This window comes from Scyliorhinus canicula, chromosome 25 (genome assembly GCF_902713615.1).
Source record: "Scyliorhinus canicula chromosome 25, sScyCan1.1, whole genome shotgun sequence".
In the NCBI taxonomy this organism is placed as follows: Eukaryota; Metazoa; Chordata; class Chondrichthyes; order Carcharhiniformes; family Scyliorhinidae; genus Scyliorhinus; species Scyliorhinus canicula.
Genome location: NC_052170.1, coordinates 7217048 through 7239682, shown reverse-complemented (window position 1 = coordinate 7239682; position 22635 = coordinate 7217048). Strand labels below are relative to the sequence as shown.

Below are 22635 nucleotides of genomic sequence, written 5' to 3'. Positions count from 1 at the left end.
GGATAGTCAGGCTGAGGTGGCATCACTTTATTAACTTGGTTAGTAATGCATTTGTGTGCATTCTATGCAGATCTGGAGCGTTGTGGAAAAGAATGACATTGGCTGCACCCCTGGAAGTGGCAGTGATGTCCTTGGCGTTTTCTCAGACGCAGGACTAGCATTTGTGACAAACACCGACATCAAAACTGCTACAAGGACAGGTACCGTTTCCTGGAAGCGTTCAACATAATGAATTAATAAATTAACTTCTGCAACTTCAGATAAAGGGAAGTCTGGCAATGATTGAGTTCTATTTGCAGTGATAACTTGAATGAAATAATGGTTTAATATAGTGTCTTTTAATTGTGCTGAAATCTAGTCCAGCTTGATGATACATATCTGCTTAGCACTGATTCCACCTCGATTGTAATTTAAATCTCCCCCAATTACCAGTACCTCCAATAATCATCTTTCCAAAAACTGTTATTTTCACTAATTAAAATCCCCACTTCAGCTTGCTGCCCGAGTTCCACCATCTTCTATTTTCACCCAGATTTCCACCATTCGCGGTATTTTGCTGCTGCTAAATTCTCTTAATTCGCTGGAATAATCTGCACAATGAGGACATTAGGAGCATGCAATTGGGTTTGCAAAACTTATACTGCGCATCAAGATTGTTTGAAACTGCAGGCCTGTAACTCATATTTTAACATGTGTTTATTTCAATTGTCAATTACAGAGCTGAAATGCAAACAGCCAATGAAACGTAAACGTCGTTCAACAAAACTAATGGACGTTAAGGCAGCCAAATGTACGTGTTTCTGATTTAAGAAATAGTGCTTTGCAATTCATCACGTTTGTAAGGGTCATTTTGATGGCAACTTTTAAAATCCAAATGTGAGTAAAATGTTTATCTGCTGGATTTGGAGAAACCAACTGATGGCAGCCCTTCTCCATGAAAACACTAAGTGCCGGCTCAAACAGAGAATTTGCGGGTGTTTTATGACCCAAAAATCAGCAGCGAACCCTCACCGATTCTCAGAATCGGTGAGGTGCTAGCAGCGGCATCAGGTGAAACTCCCGGCTCCTGCTCCAAAAATGGCCGGAGAATGGCTGGGCCCCAGGCCGCGCATGCGCACGGCTCACGACCTGCAGCAGTCCTATCATATAACATGGTGCCAGCCATGCGCGGACTCGACCCACCATCTGTGACCCCACAGGCCACCTCCTGGCCACACCCTGGCCAACCCCCACCAGTACCCCCCCCTGCCCTTGCAGAAGCTCCCCTAACCAGCGACACAGTCCGCATGAGACCACACATCCCCCATGCAGTTGGGAACTCGGCCCATCGGGGGCGGAGCATCACGGAAGGGCCTGCCGATGACGCACAACGCTGTTGCAATGGTGTGCGATGCGATTATGCCACTTCCGAGGGGGCAGAGCATGACTGACCTGTATCAAACTGGCTCTGGCCCCAATTTAAGCGTCGGAGTGAATGCTCCGCCAGATCGCCAATTACGATATAGACATCGGGCAACGGAGAATCCCTCCCATAACCTGTGATAAATGGTTGCCGCTGAGTTTACGTTTCTCAATTTAAGATGCATGGCATCTGCATTTCCACTGTTCCAGTAATTATGCACTGATCCCATTGGGTCAAACATACTATGGATGGAAACTTTACAGAGACTGAACATAGTTTTTGTAAATTTGCCTCTATGTTTTCCTGTATCGCTTCCTACAGAAATCAGTGATCGACTTATGGATCTTTGCTTAAATCTTGTGAGTAACCAGCGTGCAACAACCATGAGCACCTGTGCTCCTACAATGAAACACCCAAATTTCTGGATTAAATGCCTGACATTCACTGATCTTAGAAACCTGATAAGAAATCACAATCAAGGAATGCCAGATATTTGATGTACCATCAATTTGACTCGAGACACAATTAGGATCCGAACTGTGGCTTTAATCAGCTAGTTGTTAGCCCGGTGGTCGACTACAGAGAATGGCCGACTGCCGGGAACTCTGGGTACTTATACCCCGCCTCGGAGGCGGGGCCTACTTGCCTCTCGACCAATTGGAGAGCAGTCACATGACTAGTCCCAACCAATCGGACGAGAGGCACATGACCAGCCAGAGCCAATGGGAAGCCAGTGCTCTGCACCAATGGCAGTTCTCATATCCATACCACCACAATATTATCATGTAAACTCATGCTGCAGACCAACTCGGTGTGGAATTTTTCAGGCGAGAAAAGCAGCGTGCAGCACTAATATTGATGGAGACATTACATTCGCCAGCTTTTCTTGCCATATTGTCCAGCATTTAGAAGAAAAATATCCTGGCGGCGTATCCCATGTCATCATGCTGGCGGGGCAGGCCTGAAGGAGCCAGTGATCGGGGTGCCCTTTTAACTAATCTCCGGTTAAAACAAAAACAACCCTCACAGACACGGTGACCCACCCACATGCACTAGGGAGCCCCCCACGTATATGACAAACCCCCTCCCCCACAAACAGAGTGGGTGAGAGGAGGGCCTCAAGAGAGAGATATCAGAAGCACCTGGAGAGGGAGGATGGCCCAGAGACAGATAGTCAGCAGCACTTAGAGGACTGGAGTATGACTTTGAACAAGAGTGATGGGAGTTGGGTGAGTGATGAGTTTGACGAAGAGGGGAAAGAAGTGTCCCGTTGCTTTTTTCCAACATTTTCACCAGTAGGAATTGGTTCTTACTCAATTGCAGGGTAAGAGGCTAGCTGCTTGGTAAGTGTAGAATCCGACGGAGTGAACAGACAGGAAGAAATGGTCTGATAGAAACAAACACAGATTTATTTATTTTATAAGTCTTCTGTCCACTCCCCGAAGGGTCTCCCTCCTTGACCTATGTCCAGGTCGGGGTTTTTTTACAAAGAAAATGCGCCTGTTAAGGGGAAAGCCCATTGCCGTTTACCGGGGAAGTTTATATTAAGGTCACTGGGAAACCGGATGGTGCACACCCCGCAACCTCCAGGAGGTTGTAACACCCCTTCCAATCCACAAGTCCGGAGAAACATCCATGTCTAGTGGCTGTAGCGATGGGCTCCTGGTACGTTTGAGGCCGCTTACCGCACTGGGGACTGGCATTTACGCATGGAGCATCTGGATTGGACATGTGTAGCAGGTGCGGATGTGGTAGGCGGCAATCTCCATCTGTTGGACGTCCATATCGGAGTCCGAAAATTCCGCATCAGGCATCTCAGCTTCCTGGACTTTGATGGTTGGCAGCGGTGGCAGTGGCAACGCTGGAAGAAGTGTGACCGGTGCGCCAGGGATAGGTTCCAGCAGTTCTGGGTTGCGCCGTCGGACATGGGGCGGAATTCTTCGCTCCCGCGAAAAATCGGGAAGGCCGTCGTGAACTCAGCCAAGTTTCACGACAGCCTCGGAGGCCGCTCCTCTCACCTTATTCACCCCCACTCGGGGGGCTAGGAGCGGCCCTCCGTAACTCACGGTCGGCGGGCGTTGATGCTTCGTCAAGGCGGCGCGCCGAGAATGACGTGGCCGGCGTGCGTAAGTGACGTCAGCCGCGCATGCGCAGGTTGGTTGGCTCAAACCCGCACATGCGCGGCTGACGTCACGACGGCGGACGGCTCAAACCCGCGCATGCGCGGTTGCCGTCTTCCCCTCTGCTGCCCTGCAAGACGTAGCGGCTTGATCTTGCAGGGCGGCGGAGGGGAAAGAGTGCGTCCCTTTGAGACGCCGGCCCAACGATCGGTAAGCACCGATCGCGGGCCAGTCCCCTCCTGAGCACGGCCGTGGTGCTCACTCCCCTCTCCGCCCCCCACAAGCTTCAAACAAGCTTTTGGCGCCATGTTAACGACGGCAGCGACCAGGTGTGGTTGCCGCCGTCGTGAACCGGCCGGGAACGGCAGGCCGCTCGGCCCATCCGGGTTGGAGAATCGCAGGTCGCCATGAAAAAAGGCGAGCGGCGATTCTTCCGAGCAGGAGGTGGGAGAATCGCGGGGGGCATCAGGGGGGCGTGTCGTGAGTCGCCTGGCCCTCCCGTGATTCTCCCACCCGGCGTGGGGAGCGGAGAATCACGCCGATGGTCCTTGGCAATTCCATTCTGCCTTCTGTGCTCACAGAATCAGCGACTGGCCCATTGTGGGCCATGATCATACCCAGTATTCACATGGCATCCATAACGAAATTGAAGACGTAAACCTCATCCCGGGGGCAAAAGAACGCAGTAGAGTGAGCCTTCCTGCATATGATTCGGACTGGTCCTGGCAGCATCGGACTTATTCCCCAATGTCCGGGATGACCAAACTCGGCGGTGTCCGGAGTGAGTGGCTTGGAGGGGTCAAAATGAGTTAACAGTTTTGAGGAGGAGAGACACTTCAGAACGCTTCCTGTTGTGGCCGTGCCCAATGTCAAGGATGGTTCTTCTTCAATAACTGGTGGAGGGAGCCCTACATTAACATGAAGGGATTCCACTCCCTCAATGTACAGATCCTGCGGTTTCGCAAAAGCACCAATAAATCACCGCTGGACTCCCTACGAACCTGGGTTGCCGAATGAAAGTGGAAATGGTGACGATAATTGGGGGTATTAAGTTAAAATATTTCCCAACCAAGGCCACAGTTCAGCGAAAAACCGCGAATCCGGCGCATCTGAGTGGGTCAGACTCTTTATGATCCCTCAGGTAGGCCCACTGACAGCCGTCAGTAAAGTCATAGTCTGTTGCTCATTTCCCCAACTTCCCAATATTCGGTCCGCAGAATAGGAGTCTCCAGAGGCTAAATGAGGCGGTTCGGTTATGTACTACACGGTGCCTGCGGTAACTCCAGTTTAACCTCGTTGCCAGTGTAGAATCCGATGGAGTGAACACACGGGAACGAATGGTTGGATACAAATGAACTCAGATTTATTTATTTTACAATTCTACTCTCCACTCCCCGAAGGGTCTCCCTCCTCGACCTGCGGCCAGGTGGGGGTTTTTATACTATGATGCTCCCCCTGTTAAGGGAGAAGCCCTACCCTGTTTACCGCGGATATTTGTATTCCATGGAGGCCATGGTGAACCGGACGGTGCACCTGCCTTGACCTCCGAGAGGGTCGTAGCAGTAAGTATCCGGTGAGTAAGTGTTAAGATCTATTGTATCCGTAATGTTTAAATACTATATGAACCAGCAGTGAGGTAAATAAAGTTTATAACAAAGCAAAATAATTTATAAAATAATTATGTAGTTATTTCAAAGACATTATGGATGGCAGGAGAGATGATGTTTCATGGTTGTAGCATGTTGGATCTCCTGGATGCCATTGTGATCCAGGGAAAACACATCCGCAGTAAGTGTTTGCGGATCAAGGAGTTTTGGCTCAGTCACTGAGCTGGAGCTGAACTGCAGATACTGTGAAACGTTAGAGAGGGGATGGTCCCTGGACACGTTATGCCAGGAGGTTGTCACACCCTGCGTGATTTGGTTAGAGGTCAGGAAGGCATGACTGCAAGTGAGGCAGATGAGGGAAAATAGAGAGCAGGAGTCTCGGCCTTCCCAGTTGTCTGACAAGATTGAGGTACTTTCAGCTTGATTGGATGAGAGTGAGGGCTGCAGGGTGGATGAGTTGACTGACCATTGCATCGTAGTACATGAAGCCATCCATTTGTGTGAGGAAAAAGGAATGTTTGACAGTCGGGGACAGACTATTGAGGGGGATTGACATTGTGTGTAGCTCACATGGTGTTAGGGTTCGGGCCATCTGCTCAGGACTGGAGAGGAGCCTGGAGTGGGAAGGGGGAGATCCCAGTTATCGTGTTCCATGTTGGCACCAGGACAAAGAAAGAGGTTCTGCATGTGTCGAAATGAGTTGCTGGGCACCAAATGAAGAAGCAGAACCTCAGAGGTGATAATCTCTGGATTAGTACATGAACCGTGTGCAAATTGGTATAAAACAAATAAAATTAGAGAAGTGAATGCATAGCTCAAAGGCTGATGTGGTAGAAGTGGGTTCCACTTTATGGGGTAATGGCATTTGTTCTGGGGAAAGGGTGGGCTGTACCATTGGGATGGTTTACACTTGAACTGTGTTGAGACCAATGTTCTAGTGAGCTACATAACTAGAGAGGGAGGAATTTAATCATTAATTTTAAATAGTGGGAGCACTCCGTAAAATGATTTCCACATTTGGTTAATTTCTTTGAAACTTATTTTTCAAAGGTCATGGTCGGGCGGGGTTCTCCGAATGGCTGGCGGCAAAATCGGGAAATGCGATTGGGCAGAGAATAGGTTCCGATGCCAAAATCACGTCGGGTGCCGATTTGACTCCAAATTGCAATTCTCCAATACCTCTTTAGTGGTGTCAATGCGGTCGGGAACGCATGTACAGTAAATACCATTTGCATATCATTAGCTGGCCTGACGCGCAACTCTCCGCCTCCAGTGGGCTGAGTTCCCAACGGCGTGATTCACTCGTGCTTCTAAGAATTGTGAAATTGCGTAATGACTGCTGAGGGAGAGAGGGAGTACGGAAAATGTACAAAATCGCCAGAGTTTGCTGACAGTAGTGTCGCTGGCTGGGGGCGGGGGGCTTCTGTGAGAGCTGAGGGGATTTGTGGGGGGTTGTCAGGAGGTGGTCTGTGGGGTTGGAGTTGATGGGCACGGAACGCCATTGCCGTAGCCGGAAAGACAGTCGTGCCGCTGAAATCTCACTAATTTAGGGCCGTGGGTCATATAGGTGTCCCCCTGGGCACTCCCCTAGGTTACCTCTGACCCCAGCCAACCCTTCACCGGGATGGGCGTACTCCAGCACAACCAGTGCCCACCTTGTTGGCTGGGATGAGTGTGTGTGTGGCTGCAGATTGTCAGCCTCCCGAGTGTAAATCACGGACCTGGCGAATCTCACATCATTTTTCATTGGAATCGATTGTGTTCCACGTGGCATGGGTGCTACCCCCTCCATAGTCCCTGAATCGGTCCAGGTTCAGCGCCAGTTTTGATGTTGTGAAAGTCCATGAATTCTGCCCTGGTGTCAACACTTAGGAACGGGAAATCCAGCCCCATATTTCACTCCCTTTTACTTTTATATTCAATTTTCCTATTTGATTTATTCTAACTTTTTATTTTAGTGAGCCAGTACAACTCCAACGGGGAGTTGCCATGTTGCCGTGCTGGATTGCAGCAAAATCTCATGGGCCATTCATGTAAAAGGAGAGCACAGAGGATAAGAAAAGACGAAAAATGTAAAGCCGCCTTTCTTGATTGTTGCAACCATCTCCGAGAATTTAGGATTGAACGCAGCAAAACTGAAATGACTTTAGCGAGAAGTAAGCATCAATTATTTCTCTAGCTGGTAACCCAAATGAAATGACATAGTTTTTTGACGTAACATGCAGGTGAGTGCTTTAATTACCTTTCAGAAAGTCAATTTTTGAGCACTTGTTAAGATGGAGAAAAAATAGTGGTGGCATGGTGACACAGTGGTTAGCACTACTACCTCACAACTCCAGGGTCCCAGGTTCAATTCCAGCCTCGGGTGACAGTCTGTGTGGAATTTTCACTTTCTCGTGTCTGCATGGGTTTCCTCCGGGTGCTCCGGTTTCCTCCCACAGTCCAACGGATGTGCAGGTTAGATGGATTGGCCATGCTAAAATTGCCCCTTAGTGTTTAAAAAAAGGCTAGGCGTGGTTACAGGGATAGAGTGGGTTTAAATAGGGTGCTCTTTCCAAGACCGGTGCAGACTTGATGGGGCAAATGGCCTCCTTCTGCACTATAAGTTCTATGAGCTATGATAATTCTATGATCTATAAATCTTCCCGTGTCGAGGAGAGATGTTTGGTTAGAGATTTTTTTTTGTGGTGCTTGGGCAAACAGGAAATATCTTGCTCCAAATTCAGTTCCTCTGGCTGCTATTATGGGCCAGGGTTTAGAGAACCCCAAGGTATATCATGGAGTTCACCTGACCCACAACTTTAAATAGATTTTGGTAATGGGGAGTAAAAGTGCCCACTCTACAGGTGTGATGCAACAGAGGTCCAAACTACTTTAAAACAAAACAATGTTTATTTGATGAATCCAGTTAACAATTTATAAACACACGGTAAATATCTGAGCAACTATCAACTAAAATACTTCCCCCTAAGAATACAGTACTCTATAAGAATCCCTTAATCTTTCCTAGCAACGTCCATAAGACAAATACCCTCTTGAACAAAGATAGCAGGTTTTAAATTCTCTACTGAGAGCAGTTATCACTTCTAAATTAACAAGTAATCTGAAGATATTCTTTACATGCAGAGAGATCAGAATTACGCCTTGTTTGGCTCCAACTCTGAAAACGAAACTAAACAAACACTGTAGCTGCCAGCTCAAAAAGGAAAGTAAAAACAGACAGCCCAGCTTCACCCACACTCTGACATCACTGCAACTATTTGATAAACACCCATTTCTTATAGGTACTCTCACATGACACCTCCCCCCCCCCCCCCCCCACCAGACAAAAAAACCATCAACTTCAACATGGTTTAATTTTTTACCTTTCACTGTCCTTTAAGAAATATTGACAGTGAATATACTTTTTTTTAACAAAACAAAACACGCAAACATTTAAAATAACAAAGTCCATTTTAGTTCTTCTTCCTCCAAAATGGAATTCCTCTTGATTGACAGTCTCTAGGACAAGAAGGTCTCTGCACGATCTTTCTGTGCCTCGGCATTTCTCTTTCAAGTCAGATACTTTAGTTCAATCTGATTACAGAGCCCCTTGTAATTCTCCAACACAGGAGCATTGGTTAACACAGTCTTCAGGCAGTCAAATGTCTGTTGACACTCCACTGTCCACTTAAATTTGCTACGCTTCTTTAGCAAGGCCGTCAGTGGAGAAACCACACTGCTAAAGTTCGTCACAAATTTCCGATAGAATCCACTCATGCCAAGAAATCCATTATTTCCCTTCGTGTTGAGGGTATTGGAAACTTCCCAATAACTTTTGTTTTCACAAATCTTGGGACCATTCGCCCCTGTCCTATTGTATAGCCCAGGAAAGTGACTTGGGCTTTTCCAAATTCACTTTTGGCTAGGTTTACCACCAAACCCGCCTCCCGAAGTTGATCGAATAACTACATCAGATGTTTTAAATGTTCTTTCCATGTCTGACTGATAATTACTGTGCCGTCGATGTATACCGCACAATTGGGTAATCCTGAAACAACTTTGTTAGTTAATTGTTGAAATGTGGCTGGGGCAGTTTTCATGCCAAATGGCGTAACTTTGAATTGGTATACACCATCTGGAGTCACAAAAGCTGAAATCGCCTTTGCCTTTTTGGAGAAAGATACCTGCCGGTAACCTTTAAGTAAATCCAGTTTGGAAATAAAAGCTGATTGTCCCACCTTCTCAATGCAATCCTCCAAATGTGTGATAGGATAAGAGTCCATTCTTGTAACTGCATTAACCTTTCTATAGTCCACACACAACCGTTGGGTGCCATCCGGTATTGGTACCATCACTATGGGTGAGATCTATCGCTGCAACCCACTTCAATTATGCCTGTTTTAAGCATACTTTCAATTTCCTTGTAAAACTGTACCAATTTTAAATCTATATGGATGTTGTTTAACTGGAACAGCTATTCCCACATCTACATCATGTCTAACCATTTTAGTGCTTCGCAACTTATCTCCACAAATTTGCCCACGTGATATCAATAACTCTTTCAGGCCAGTTTATTTTTGCTCTGGAAGGTAACTCAACAATTAATTCCAATTTTTAAGAACATCCTCGTTTTACAATTTAATTTGAGGGTCGTCAAATTCAAAGTCATCTGGATTTGGTTCTTCACTTTGATTTTGAATCATTAAAACCTCCTCCTTTTGCTCTCCTTCCCTTTCAAAAGTACCTTTTAAGCATATTCACATGACACACTCTGTCAGATTTCCTTACATCCGCCGTTCGTACGACACAATTCAACTCACTTAATTTCCTTTCAATCTGATAATGTCCACAAAACCTTGCTTTTAAAGGTTCACCTACCACTGTAACAGCATCCCGTACCAGCCTCCCCGAACAGGCGCCGTAATGTGGCGACTAGGGGCTTTTCACAGTAACTTCATTTGAAGCCTACTTGTGACAATAAGCGATTTTCATTTCATTTCACTGAACTTATGCTTTCTTGTCTGTTGCCCATATTTTGTGCAACTTTTAAATGTTGTCTAGCCCATTCACCGGCTCTATTTAATCGTTCCCTAAAATTTGACATGTAATTCATGTAATAATGTAATTTCCGACTGCTTACTCACCAATCTTTCCTTAATCAATTTATGTGGTCCTCTTACCTCATGACCAAAAATTAGTTCAAAAGGACTGAATTTGGTTGAGTAATTTGGTGCATCCCTAATTGCAAACAGTACAAATGGAATTCCTTTATCCCAATCCTCTAGATAATCGTGACAATAAGCCCTCAACATTGCCCTTAATGTCTGATTCCACCTTTCTAATGGATGCTGCGATTCTGGATGGTACGGAGTTGATTTAAATTGTTTTATTTCAAAGCTGTCCATAACTTCTTTGAATAACCTTGAAAATTTGATCCTTGATCCAATTGTATTTCTGTGGGTGGTCCATATCTAGTAAAGAATTTAAGTATCTTCTCCACAATCTTTTTAGCTGTAATATTACGTACTGGAATGGCTTCTGGAAACCTAGTAGACATCCATTATAGTCAAAAGATATTAATTCCCACTTTTCGGTTTAGGAAGAGGTCCTATGCAATCAATTAACACCCTTGTGAAAGGTTCATAAATGCTGGAATGGGTATTAAGGGCACTGGTTTTATCACTGCGTGAGGTTTCCCTATCGCTTGACATGTGTGACATGATTGACAATATTTAACTACATCTTTATGAAAAGTGAAAGTGAAAATGAAAGTGAAAATCGCTTATTGTCACGGGTAGGCTTCAATGAATTTACTGTGAAAAGCCCCCAGTCGCCACATTCCAGCGCCTGTTCGGGGGGCTGGCATGGGAATCGAACCATGCTGCTGGCCTGCTTGGTCTACTTTAAAAGCCAGAGATTTAGCCCAGTGTGCTAAACCAGCCCTGATGTAGCCTCTTTCTGTAGCCAAGGCCAATGAAAATGTTTCTGGATTTTAGCTTGAGTTTTCCTTACTCCCAAATGACCTCCCATTGGTACCTCATGTGCTTCTCGCAACACCTCCTTTCTATACCCTACCAGCAATACCACTTGATGAATTTCTGCCCACTTTTCATCTGGCTGCATATGTAAAGGTCTCCATTTTCTCATCAAGACATAATTTTTATGGTAATAACATTCTGGGATACACGCAGATTCCTCTTCCGTGTATGCTTTCTGATACATCTGTTTTATTTCCATATCTTTCTGTTGTAACTCCACCAATTTTCCTGAACTAAAAATATCCGCCTCATCCTCCACCTGTTCTTGTTCTTTTCCAAACATCTGATCAAAAATCATTTCTGATAATTGAACTTCAACTTTATCTTCACTCTTTGATTTCTCGTCTTGTCATAACCTGTGACCTTGTTACTACATAATCTGGAAAAATCCCCAGGATATTCGTCCTTCGACACCGTCTGATTTTCCACTGGCTTATCAACCACAGTAGGCATCACTCCCACCTGCGATCCAGCTATATCATTATCCAAGATAAACTGTATTCCTGGACAAGATAGTTTCTCTATTACTCCTACTACCACTTCACCACTCTTCACTGGACTTTCCAACCTTGCGTTATATAATGGAACACTACTCTTCTCATCTTGAATTCCACATATTAACATCTTTTCTGGCAATATTCTTCCCAAATTACATAACTCCTCATCTCTTACCATAAAAGATTGACTAGCTCCGGTATCTCTCAAAATTATTACTTCTTTACCTGCTCCTTCTGGTACACATGAGTAAACTTTACCCACACAAGTAAATTATTTTAAGAGATCTGGAATCTTCTTACCGATCATGTCTTGATCAGGTTGTACAATCTTTTGCACCTCTTTCGCTTCACTTGGGCTTTCCTTTACCACTTTAACAAACCTCACTGTCTTATCCTGTTTTACCACGTCAGCCTTCCCAGTGCTTTTTTCAACCACCAACACTGTGACTTCACATGGCCTAGTTTATTACAGTGAAAACATTTGAACATTTCTCTTCCACCCTCCTGGATTTCTTTTTTAATCTGAGGTACACTCTCCTTATTATTTCCCATCGGATCTCCTTTTCCTCTACCACTTGAGTATTTCCCTTTTCCACAGTTTCTATCCCTCACAGGCTGAAACTGATGATGGAAACCAAGCTTTGATTTATGAACTAATTCATAAAGGGGCTGTTTAGCACAGGGCTAAATCGCTGGCTTTGAAAGCAGACCAAGTCAGGCCAGCAGCATGGTTCAATTCCCATAGCAGCCTCCCCGAACAGATGCCGGAATGTGGCGACTAGGGGCTTTTTACAGCCTACTTGTGACAATAAGCGATTTTCATTTCATTTCATAATCATCTGCCATTTCTGCTGCCAACCTCGCAGTTTTAACCCTCTGCTCTTTTAAGTGGAATTGAACTTCAAAAGTATAATTTCTCTCGAGCTTCATATGTTTGGTCTATTTTCAAAGCCCTTATCCACCTATCAAAGTTACTCTGTTTGATCCTTTCAAACTCCATGTATGTTTGACCAGGTTCTTTCCTTACATTTCTAAACCTTTGTCTGTAGGCTTCAGGCACTAGTTCATATGCACCTAAGATGGATTTTTTTCACCTCTTCATACATCCCAGATACCTCCTCTGGTAGTGATGCAAACACTTCAGTCGCCCTACCTACCAGCTTTGTTTGAATCAGTAATACCCACATGTCCGGTGGCCATTTCATTTGTTTCACCACCTTCTCAAATGAAATGAAAAAGGCTTCTGCCTCCTTCTCATTAAACCCTGGTAATGCTTGGACATATTTAAATAGATCCCCACCAAGCCTCCGACTATGACGCTGTTTCTCATGATCCTCATCACAATCCCCCAACTGTACGTGTCCCTTTACATCCGCCAATTTTAACTGACTGTCATGTTTCATGGCCATTTTCTGAAGTTCAAACTCTCTCTCTTTTTCCCTTTCCTCTCTGTCTTTTTCTTTTCCCAGATCTGTACCTCCCTTTAACTTTCTTTTTGTTCTGCTAGGGCTATTCTTTCATTGTTTCTTTCTTCTCTCTCTTTTTCTTTTTCCTTGATCTGTATCTCCCTTTCTATTTTTCTCTTTCTTCACTTTTTCTTTTTCCCTGATCTGTATCTCCCTTTCTCTCTTTTTCTCTCTCATTTCATATTCAAGCTGCTTTAATTCTTTGTCATGTTCAAGTTGCTTGATTTGTAACTTATTTTTTTGCCATTTCTAATGAGTCAGACTGTATCTCAGGCACTGTATGTACCTCGTCTTTTCGTGAGCTGTCAGATAACGCTAACGGCAATGTTTTTGCCAAATCTAAAAGCCTTTTTTAGTCTCTGCTTTTAAGGTACTGCGAGTGACCTTCTCCACCCCCAAAACCTCCCGAGCCTCCGAAAGAGCCATTGTCCACAACACACTTCCTACTTAAACTGGCATATCACAACTGAAAAGCAAACAAAAATATGCTCATCCCTCACTGTCTTTAAGTTCACGAAGCCAATCCAATCATGAAAGATAGACTTTATCCCTCAAGCCCCCAATTTATTACAGGCCAGGATTTAGAGAACCCCAAAGGATATCATGGACTTCACCTGACCCACAACTTTAAATAGATTTTGGTTATGGGGAGACAAGGGCCCACTTTACAGGTGTGGTGCAATAGAGAGCTAAAGCATGTTTAAAACAAAAAGAATATTTATTCTATGACTCCTATTGACATTTTTTGAACACACAGTAAGCATCTTAGCAACTATCAACTCAAATACTCCCCCTCCAAGGAATATAAGACTATAAGACTATAAGCAACCCATAATCTTTTCCTACAACATCTATAAGACAATGCCCTCTTTAACAAAGATAGCAGGTTTTAAATTCTCTACGGAGAGCAGTTATCACTTTTAAATTAGCAAGTGATCTGAAGATATTCTTTACATGCAGAGAGATCACCTTGTTTGGCTGGATGCAGCTCCAACTCTGAAAATTAAATTAAACACACACTGTAGCTGCCAGCTCAAAAACGAAAGTAAAAACAGACAGACAGCCCAGCTCCACCCACACTCTGACATCACTTCAGCTATTTGATAAACACCTATTTTTGAAAGGTACTCCCACATGACACTGCAAAACATCTGAATGTTGAGTGGTGCATATACAAGTGTCCAGTGTAATACTGTCCATTTCAGTGCTATCATCGAAGATGAACTTTCAACCCAGGTGATTAAATCTTGAGGCCAGAATAACTTCATTGCCATGCAAAATATCTGGATAATATGAACAAGTGAGAAATGTTAGACGGATGGAAACCATCAAAACGTTAGTTGAGCCTAAGTAATGTTAGTTTTAGAAGCAGTAAAACAGCGTATTGGTGAAATAGTTAAAGGACCTGTTTCATTTTGATCATTCATGGCATTTGAATGTTACAGGAAAAGCCACATTTTAGGCTGTTAGGGACGAGGTTTCAAGATTTGAATAAGTAGCCGATACATTTTCAAGTCAGGATGAGGTGTGATTTGATGGGGAACTTTCCCTTGCAGCTGCTTCCTTTGTTCCTTTAGGTATAGAGATTGTGGGCTTGGGGGGGGGGGGGGGGGGGGTGGGCTATGTAAGGAGCCTTGGCAAATTGATGCAGCCTTTTTCCCCATTGTCGATTGGTGATGGAGAGGGTGAACGTTTAAAGTGGCGGTTGGGCCCAATTAAGTGGTTTGCCTTTCATAATGTCAAGCTTCTTAAGTGTTGTTGGAGCTGCATCTATCCAGGGAAATGGAAAGTATTACATTAGACCCCTGATTTGTATCTTCTTCATAGCTTTGAGGTCATGCACAGTGAGTTATCTATGGCAGAGCCCAAATTCTCCTGACTTGATTTTGTAACCATTGTATTTATGTGACTAGTTCAGTTCAGTTTTTGGTCAGTGGTGATCTTCAAGATAGCGATGGTGGGCGCTTCAATTTGTTAAACAGGGTTTTCTCCGAAACTCTGACATGGCAAGCCCATTTCTTCATTGAACCCCTACAGTGCAGAAGGCGACCATTCGGCCCAACGAGTCTGCACTGACACTCCAAAAGAGCACTCTCCCTATGCATGCCCATTCCCTCACCATATCCCCGTAACTCCGCGCATGGATCATGGTCAATCAACTTAGTCTTCAAATCTTGGGATTATAACAGGCAATTTAGTATGGTCGATCTACCTAACCTGCACAACTTTGTACTGTGGGAGGAGGAAACCAGAGCATCCAGAGGAAACCCACATAGACACGGAGAGACACGGCAAATACCACACAAAGAACAAAGAAAAGTACAGCAGACGAACAAACCCTTCGGCACATGAAGCCTGTGCTGGTCATGATGTCCTATCGGTCCATATCCCTCTATTTTCTCTTTTCATGTGCCCATCCAGATGCCTCTTAAATGTTGCTCATGTGTCTACTTCCCACACATCCTTTGGCAGTGGGTTCCAGGGACCCACCACTTTCTGTGTGAAAAACATGTCCCGCACATCTCCCTTAAACTTTCCCTCTCTCACCTTGAATCTGTGCCCCCTTGCAATTGACACATCCACCCTTGGAAAAAGCCTCTGCCTATACCCCCCTGCCGATGCCTCTCATCAGTTTGGTCTCCCCTCAGCCTCCATCTTTCCAGTGAAACCAATCCTAGTTTATTCAACCACTCCTCATGATCAAGACCAGAGAACATCCTGGTGAACCTTCTTTGCACTCTCTCCAAGGCTTCCAAATCCTTCTGATAATGTGGTGATCAGGGCTGCACGCAATACTCCAAATGCGGCCTAACCAAGGTTTTATGTAGCTGCAACATAATTTCCTAACTCCTGTACTCAATGCCCCAACTGATGAAGGCAAGCATGCCATTTGCCTTTTAAATCACCTTGGGCCATCTGTGTTGTAAACTTTAGGGAACTGTGGACCTGCACGCCCTCTGTATGTTAATGTTCCTCCGGTTTCTGTAATTTACAGTATAATTCATGCCTAGATTTGTTCCTCCAAAATGCATCACCTCACATTTAGAACAAAGAACAAAGAAAATTACAGCACAGGAACAGGCCCTTCGGCCCTCCCAGCCTGGGCCGATCCAGATCCTTTATCTAAATCTGTTTTCCATGGTCTACTTCTCTCTGTTCCCCACCCGTTCATATATCTGTCCAGATGCATCTTAAATGATGCTATCGTGCCTGCCTCTACCACCTCCGCTGGCAAAGCATTCCAGGCACCCACCACCCTCTGCGTAAAAAACCTTCCACGCACATCTCCCTTAAATTTTCCCCCTCTCACCTTGAAATCGTGACCCCTTGTAACTGACACCCCCACTCTTGGAAAAAGCTTGTTGCTATCCACCCTGCCCATACCTCTCATAATTTTGTAGACCTCAATCAGGTCTCCCCTCAACCTCCGTCTTTCCAATGAAAACAATCTTAATCTACTCAACCTTTCTTCATAGCTAGCACCCTCCATACCAGGCAACATCCTGGTGAACCTCCTCTGCACCCTCTCTAAAGCATCCACATCCTTCTGGTAATGTGGCGACCAGAACTGCACGCATTATTCCAAATGTGGCCTAACCAAAGTCCGATACAACTGTAACATGACCTGCCGACTCTTGTACTCAATACCCCGTCCGATGAAGGCAAGCATGCCTTCTTGCCCACTCTTATCAATCTCTGTTGCCACCTTCAGGATACAATGGACCTGAACTCTCAGATCTCTCTGTACATCAATTTTCCCCAGGACTCATCCATTGACCATATAGTCTGCTCTTGAGTTAGATCTTCCAAAATGCATGACCTCGCATTTACCTGGATTGAACTCCATCTACCATTTCTCTGCCCAACTCTCCAATCTATCTATATTTTGCTGTATTCTCTGACAGTCCTCGCTATCTGCAACTCCACCAATCTTAGTATCATCTGCAAACTTGCTCATCAGACCACTTATACCTTCATCCAGATCATTTATGTAGATCACAAACAACAGTGGTCCGAGCACGGATACCTGTGGAACACCACTAGTCACCTTTCTCCATTTTGAGACACTCCCTTCCACCACTACTCTCTGTCTCCTGTTGCCCAGCCAGTTCTTTATCCATCTAGCTAGTACACCCTGAACCCCATACGACTTCACTTTTTCCATCAACCTGCCATGGGAAACTTTATCAAATGCTTTACTGAAGTCCATGTATATGAAAATGAAATGAAAATCACTTATTGTCACGAGTAGGCTTCAATGAAGTTACTGTGAAAAGCCCCTAGTCGCCACATTCCGGCGCCTGTCCGGGGAGGCTGGTACGGGAATCGAACCGTGCTGCTGGCCTGCTTGAAAAGCCAGCGATTTAGCCGAGTGAGCTAAACCAGCCACTTATATGACATCTGCAGCCCTTCCCTCATCAATTAACTTTGTCACTTCCTCAAAGAATTCTATTCGGTTTGTAAGACATGACCTTCCCTGCACAAAATCATGCTGCCTATCACTGATACGTCTATTTTCTTCCAAATGTGAATAGATCCTATCCCTCAGTATCTTCTCCAACAGTTTGCCTACCACTGACGTCAAGCTCACAGGTCTATAATTCCCTGGATTATCCCTGCTACCCTTCTTAAACAAAGGGACACCATTAGCAATTCTCCAGTCCTCCGGGACCTCACCCATGCTCAAGGATGCTGCAAAGATATCTGTTAAGGCCCCAGCTATTTTGTCCCTCGCTTCCTTCAGTAACCTGGGATAGATCCCATCCAGTCCTGGGGACTTGTCCACCTTAATTCCTTTTAGAATACCCAAAACCTCCCTTTTCCTTATGCCGACATGACCTAGAGTATTTAAACATGCATCCCTAGCCTCAACATCCATAATTTCCCTATCCTTGGTGAATACCGATGCAAAGTACTTATTAAGAAGCTCACTCATTTCCTCTGACTCCATGCATAAATTCCCTCTTTTGTCTTTGAGTGGGCCAATCCTTTCTCTAGTTACCCTCTTGCTCCTTATATACGAATAAAAGGCTTTGGGATTTTCCTTAACACTGTTAGCCAAAGATATTTCATTACCCCTTTTAGCCCTCTTTATTGCGCCTTTGAGATTTGTCCTACTTTCCCGATATTCTTCCAAAGCTTCATCAGTTTTGAGTCGCCTCGATCTTATGTATGCTTCCTTTTTCATCTTAGCTAGTCTCACAATTCCACCCGTCATCCATGGTTCCCTAATCTTGCCATTTCTATCTCTCCTTTTCACAGGAACATGTCTGTCCTGCACTCTAATCAACCTTTCCTTAAAAGTCTCCCACATTTCAAATGTGGATTTACCCTTAAACAGCTGCTCCCAATCCACATTCCCGAGCTCCTGCCAAATTTTGTTATAGTTGGCCTTTCCCCAATTTAGCACTCTTCCTTTAGGACCAGTCTCATCTTTGTCCATGAGTATTCTAAAACTTATGGAATTATGATCGCTATTCCCAAAGTAATCGCCGACTGAAACGTCAACCACCTGGCTGGGATCATTCCCCAATACCAGGTCCAGTGTGGCCCCTTCCCGAGTTGGACTATTTACATACTGCTCTAAAAAATCTCTCCTAGATGCTCCTTACAAACTCTGCTCCATCTACGCCTCCAACCCTACATGAGTCCCATTCAATGTTGGGGAAGTTAAAATTTCCCATCACAACCACCCTATTGCTCCTACATTGTTCTATAATCTGTCTACATATTTGTACCTCTACTTCATGCTCGCTTTTGGGAGGCCTGTAGTAAAGTCCCAACAATGTTACTGCACCCTTCCTATTTCTTAGCTCTATCCATATTGCCTCAGTGCTCAAATCCTCCATCGTGCCCTCCTTAATCACAGCTGTGATATCATCTCTGACCAGTAATGCAACTCCTCCACCCCTTTTACCTCCCTCTCTATCCCTCCTGAAGCATCTATACCCTGGGATATTCAGTTGCCAGTCTTGCCCATCCCTCAACCAAGTCTCAGTAATACCAATAACATCATATTCCCAGGTACTTATCCAAGCCCGAAGTTCATCTGCCTTACCTGCTACACTTCTCGCATTAAAACAAATGCACCTCAGACCACCTGTCCCATTGCGATCATCATCTTTTCCCTGTCTACTCTTCCCCTTAGTCACATTGAGTTTATTATCCAGTACCTTACTGGCTTTAGTTGCTGCCTCTTTACTGACCTCTAACTTCCTAATCTAGTTCCCATCCCCCTGCCACATTAGTTTAAAACCTCCCCAACAGTGTTAGCAAAAGCACCCCCGAGGACATTGGTTCCAGTCCTGCCCAGGTGTAGACCATCCGATTTGTAATGGTCCCACCACCCCCAGAACCGGTTCCAATATCCCAAAAATCTGAACTCCCCCCCCCTCCTGCACCATCTCTCAAGCCACATATTCATTCTGACTATTCTTAAATTTCTACTCTGACCGTTTCGTGGCACTGGTAGCAATCCTGAGATTACTACCTTTTGAGGTCCTACTTTTTAAACTTATCTCCTAACTCCCTAAATTCTGATTGTAGGACCTCATCCCGTTTTTTACCTATATCGTTGGTGCCTATATGCACCACGACAACTGGCTGTTCACCCTCCCCTTTCAGTATGTCCTGCAGCTGATCTGAGACATCCCTGACCCGTGCATCTGGAAAATCCATCTGCCATTTCTGAGCCCAAGTCTTCAATCTATCTGTATCCTGTTGTATCCTCTGACAATCCTGGGCACTATCAGCCACTCCACCAATCTTTGTCTCATCCCAAACTTACTAATCAGACCACCCACATTTTCTTCTAGATCATACATATGTACTACAAACAGAGGTCCATAACTGATCCCGACAGAACATCACTAGCTACAGATCTCCATTCTGAAAAACACTCTTCCACCGCTACTCTCTGCCTTCTATAACCTAGCCAGTTCTGTATCCATCTGGCCAGCCCACCCAGAATCCCAAGTGATTTTAGTCTTTGTACCAGTCTATCATGTGGGACCTTGTCAAATGCCTTGCTAAAGTCAATATAAACTACGATGTGGCGATGCCGGCGTTGGACTGGGGTGAGCACAGTAAGAAGTCTTACAACACCAGATTAAAGTCCAACAGGTTTTGTTCAAACACTAGCTTTCGGAGCACTGCTCCTTCCTCAGGTGAATGAAGAGGTATGTTCCAAAAACATATATGCAATGGGATGAGAGAAGAACTAGCTAAGGTAGACTGGGAGCAAAGACTTTATGGTGAAACAGTTGAGGAACAGTGGAGAACCTTCCAAGCGATTTTTCAGTGCTCAGCAAAAGTTTATACCAACAAAAAGGAAGGACGGTAGAAAGAGGGAAAATCGACCGTGGATATCTAAGGAAACACGGGAGAGTATCGAATTGAATGAAAAAGCATACAAAGTGGCAAAGATTAGTGGGAGACTAGAGGACTGGGAAATCTTTAGGGGGCAACAGAAAGCTACTAAAAAAGCTATAAAGAAGAGTAAGATAGATTATGAGAGTAAACTTGCTCAGAATTTAAAAACAGATAATAAAAGTTTCTACAAATATATAAAACAAAAAAGAGTTGCTAAGGTAAATATTGGTCCTTTAGAGGATGAGAAGGGAGACTTAATAATGGGAGATGAGGAAATGGCTAAGGAACTGAACAGGTTTTTTGGGTTGGTCTTCACAGTGGAAGACACAAATAACATGCCAGTGACTGAAAGAAATGAGGCTATGACAGGTGAGGACCTTGAGATGATTGTTATCACTAAGGAGGTAGTGATGGGCAAGCTAATTGGGCTAAAGGTAGACAAGTCTCCTGGCCCTGATGGAATGCATCCCAGAGTGCTAAAAGAGATGGCTAGGGAAATTGCAAATGCACTAGTGATAATTTACCAACATTCACTAGACTCTGGGGTGGTCCTGGCGGATTGGAAATGAGCAAACGTGACACCGTTGCTTAAAAAAGGAGGTAGGCAGAAAGCGGGTAATTATAGGCCAGTGAGCTTAACTTCGGTAGTAGGGAAGATGCTGGAATCTATCATCAAGGAAGAAATAGCGAGGCATCTGGATGGAAATTGTCCCATTGGGTAGACGCAGTATGGGTTCATAAAGGGCAGGTCATGCCTAACTAATTTAGTGGAATTTTTTGAAGACATTACCAGTGCGTAGATAGTGGGGAGTCAATGGATGTGGTATATCTGGGGGAAATTAAAATCACCCATCACAATTACCCTGCTTTTTTCACACCTTTTCAGTATCTGACTACAAAACTGCTCCTCTGTCTCCTGTGGGCTGTTGGGAGGTCTAGAGTATGAAAATCACTTATTGTCACAAGTAGGTTTCAAATGAAGTTACTGTGAAAAGCCCCTGGTCGCCACATTCCGGCGCCTGTTCGGGGAGGCCGGCATGGGAATTGAACCTACGCTGCTGGCCTTGTTCTGCTTTGCAAGTCAGCTGTTTAGCCCACTGTTCTAAACCAACCCCTTACACTCCCAACATTGTGATTTCACTCTTCTTATTCCTGAGCTCCACCCATCATGCCTCACTACAAGATCCCTCCAATGTGTCCTCACTCAACACAAGATGTCATCTGCTCCTTCGTCAATAATGCAACTCCCCAACCGCTTTTGTTTCCCCTTCTGTCCTGTCTAAATTTTTGTTTTAGACAGTTTGTTTTAAATTAGTGTACCCAATTCATTTTTTTTCAATTAAGGGGCAATTTAGCCTGTCCAATTCACCTAGCCTGCACACCTTTGGGTTTTGGGTTGCAAAAGTCACATGGACAGTGACACAACACTGGGACTTTGGCACCGTGAGGCAGCAGTACTAAACCACTGCGCCACCGTGCTGCCCTGATATCTCGGAATGTTAAGCTGCCAGTTCTGTCCCTCCCTTAAACATACGTAATTGCAATTACATCATGGTTCCATGCAGTAATCCAGGTTCTCAGTTCATCTGTCTTACCTGTTATACTTCTTGCATTGAAGCAAAAACACACCAGACCTACAGTCCTGCGGAGCCTTGCGGCTCGCTTGGACTTAGCCTGACCCTGCTCTACAGCAGAACCATTTGTGGTACTACAGGTCTGGCTGTTGCTGGTTACTTCCCCTTAGAGCAGGGGTGGGCAAACTTTTCCGTGCAAGGGCCACATTCAGAAATTCACAATTCACAAAGGGCCGCATAGTATATTAAGTAAAATAATTACTTCACCCGGTTATGATTCTGGGCGCCTCATATAGAACATAGAACAGTACAGCACAGAACAGGCCCTTCGGCCCTCGACGTTGTGCCGAGCAATGATCACCCTACTCAAGTCAACGTATTCACCCTATACCAGTAAGTAACCCAACAGCCCCCCCCCCCCATTAACCTTAAAAAAAATTTTTTTTTTTTTTTAAATAAAAAAAAATTTTTTTTTTAAATTTTTTTTTTTTTTTAATGACTTGGTGGGCCGCAGAAATACCTTTGGCGGGCCGTAGTTTGCCCACCCCTGCCTTAGAGGCTCCCCCCCCCTCCCTCCC

At 44.8% G+C, this 22635-nt stretch overlaps 1 protein-coding gene across 1 annotated transcript in view; it reads left to right on the top strand.

Moving 5' to 3' along the window:
* The window catches only part of LOC119957047 (complement C3-like), a 232881-nt gene that overhangs the window by 84342 nt on the left and 125904 nt on the right, over nt 1-22635 (top strand). Inside the window, exons 15-17 of the mRNA XM_038784653.1 lie at nt 71-200; nt 719-790; nt 7088-7285. Of these exons, the coding sequence (XP_038640581.1) occupies nt 71-200; nt 719-790; nt 7088-7285 (400 nt within the window). The remainder of the gene's footprint in view (nt 1-70; nt 201-718; nt 791-7087; nt 7286-22635) is intronic.